Source organism: Nannospalax galili, unplaced genomic scaffold, assembly GCF_000622305.1.
Source record: "Nannospalax galili isolate Female #2095 unplaced genomic scaffold, S.galili_v1.0 scaffold77, whole genome shotgun sequence".
NCBI classification, from domain to species: domain Eukaryota; kingdom Metazoa; phylum Chordata; class Mammalia; order Rodentia; family Spalacidae; genus Nannospalax; species Nannospalax galili.
In genome coordinates this window covers 1,016,755-1,019,421 of record NW_008341457.1, presented here as the reverse complement: position 1 = coordinate 1,019,421, position 2,667 = coordinate 1,016,755, and the positions used below count along the sequence as shown (strand labels likewise).

General features: G+C 53.2%; 1 protein-coding gene across 1 annotated transcript in view; it reads left to right on the top strand.

The window, feature by feature from the left end:
- Positions 1–2,667, top strand: part of LOC103737200 (galactoside 3(4)-L-fucosyltransferase-like) — a 5,562-nt gene extending 2,895 nt beyond the window's left edge. The window contains exon 2 of the mRNA XM_008836923.2: positions 1,399–2,667. Coding sequence (XP_008835145.1) covers positions 1,411–2,499 — 1,089 coding nt within the window. The 5' untranslated portion in view covers positions 1,399–1,410 and the 3' untranslated portion in view covers positions 2,500–2,667. The remainder of the gene's footprint in view (positions 1–1,398) is intronic.

Genomic DNA, 2,667 nt, shown 5'->3' with positions numbered 1-2,667 from the left:
AAGCCACTGTGAACTTTCCCACCCAGTTCTGGCTTTTAAAATGGAAAATGAGTTGGGGAATGTGGTGAGCACACCTTTGATCCCAGCACTTGGGAGGCAGAGGCAGGCAGATTTCTGTGAGTTTGAGGCCAGCCTGGTCTACATAGAGAATTCTAGGCCACCTGGGGCTACAGGGAGACCCTCCCTCAAAGAGACAAAAAAAAAAATTGAAAACCAGTTTGGAAAAAGGTGGAGTCAAAGTTAGGATGTAGGGCTCCCTTTCTTGGGGACCCCTCACTGTTGTTGAATCATTTTTACAGCACATGAGGGAGGAAGTGGACCCGGGGGTCAGGTCAGGTGGCTGTGAGTCACTTGGACAGAACTCTTGTCATTTTGAAATTACTTTTTATTTAATTTTATTTATTATTTTTATTTTTTATGTGTATGCATGTATTGCCTGCATGTAGGTAAGTGCACCCGCGTCGTGCAAAGCCTGCAGAGGTCAGAAGAGGCTGTCGGATCCCCTGAGACTGGAGTTATGGATAGTTGTTGGCTGCCATGTGGGTGCTGGGATTCAAACCCGGGTCTTCTGTAAGAACAACCAGCGTTCTTAACTGCTGAGCCATCTCTCCAGCCCCTTTATTTACTTTTGTGTGTATGAGTGTTATGCCTGCATGTATCATGCACCTGTGTCATGCAATGCCCATGGAGGCCAGAAGAGGGCATCGAATCCCCTGGAACTGGAGTTACAGACAGTTGTTAGCTGCCAAGTGGGTGCTGGGATTCAAACCTGAGTCTTGTGCAAGAGCAGCCAGTGCTCTTAACCGCTGAGCCAGGTCTCCAGCCCATCATTTTGAAATTATAAATAGGAGTTTTTATCAAGGGAGAGAAAGATTAACCTGGGCATGGTGGCACATTCCTCACCCCAGCCTTCAGGAGGCAGAGGCTGGAGGATCAGGGGGGCAAGGTCATTCTCACCTGCTTTGGGAATTTGAGGCCATCCTGGCTACATAAAGATTTGGAGTCGGGGCTGGAGAGATGGCTCAATGGTTAAGAGCACTGACTGCTCTTGCAGAAGACCTGGGTTTAATTCCCAGCACCCACATGGTGGCTACAAACCGTCCTTAACTCCAGTTCCAGGGGAATCTAAAGCCCTCTTCTGATGTAAGCAGCACTGCACGACACGGGTGCACTCACATACATGCAGGCAATAAACTCGTACACATAAAATAAAATATTTTAAAAATTATTAAAAATATATAAAAAATAAAATATTAAAAAAAAAACAGATTTGGAGGCTAGCCTGGACTACCTGAGGCCCTGGTAAAAAGGTAAAAAGTCTGATCACGATAACTTCCCAAGCCACATTCATCTACAGACATGGTTGGTGACCCCATCTCACTTCTTGTCTCCTTCCAGGCCCCCTGAGCAATGGATGCTCCCCGCCCAGCTAAGACTCGTTGTGCCTGGCACCCCTGTCTCTCTGGGCTACTCCTACAGCTGCTGCTGGCTGTGTGTTTTTTCTCCTACATTCGAGTGTCCTATGACAGCCCCGGTCCCCTGGCTCCCAGTGCCTGGGAACGTGCAGAGTCCACCCTGCAGTCCCCGGCCCAGCGTCCCCTGCTAATCTTACTGTGGACCTGGCCCTTCCATATCCGAGTAGCCCTGTCCCCCTGTTCCCAGATTCTCCCTGGCACAGCTGACTGTGAGCTGACCGCCAACAGGGCGGTGTACCCACGGGCAGATGCCGTCATCGTCCACCACTGGGATGTCATGTCCAATCCCCGGTCCCTGCTGCCACAGTCCCCGAGGCCACCAGGCCAGCACTGGGTGTGGTTCAGCATGGAGTCACCCAGCCACAGCCTCCGGCTGGCCGCCCTGGATGGCTACTTCAACCTGACCATGTCATACCGTAGGGACTCTGACATCTTCAGCCCCTACGGCTGGCTGGAGCCATGGTCGGGCCCAGCTGTCCACACTCAGGTCAACCTGTCCACCAAGACACAGTTGGTGGCCTGGGTCGTGTCCAACTGGCGTCCAAACTTGGCTCGGGTTCGCTACTATGAGGAACTCAAGGTCCACCTGCCCGTGGACGTGTATGGCCGAGGACATCTGCGGCTTCCCCGAGGGGACATGATGGCCACGCTGGCCAGGTACAAATTCTACCTGGCCTTCGAGAACTCTCAGCACCCAGACTACATCACAGAGAAGCTGTGGCGGAATGCAATGGAGGCCTGGGCGGTGCCTGTGGTCCTGGGGCCCAGCAGGAAAAACTACGAAAGCTTCCTGCCCTCTGATGCCTTCATCCACGTGGACGACTTCCCGCGTCCCCAGGAGCTGGCTCAGTACCTGCTGGAGCTGGCCAAGGATGAGCAGCGCTACCTCACCTACTTCCGATGGCGGGAGAGGCTGCAGCCTCGCCTGTGGAGCTGGGCCCTGGCCTTCTGCAAGGTGTGTCGGAAGCTGCAGTGGGACCAGAGGTACCAGACGGTCCCCAGCGTGGCTGCGTGGTTCACCTGAGCCTGCTGTGGTACAGCAGAGAGGAGTGTCTCCCACTTCAAAGCCCACTGGGTATCAACCCTCTTTACTCAGCTGCTCTGACACCTAATTCCAATGCTCTCATCTTCTGGGGACCAGGCTTTTCAGGGAACACAAGGGGCTGGGGCTGGGGAGATGACTTGGTGGATA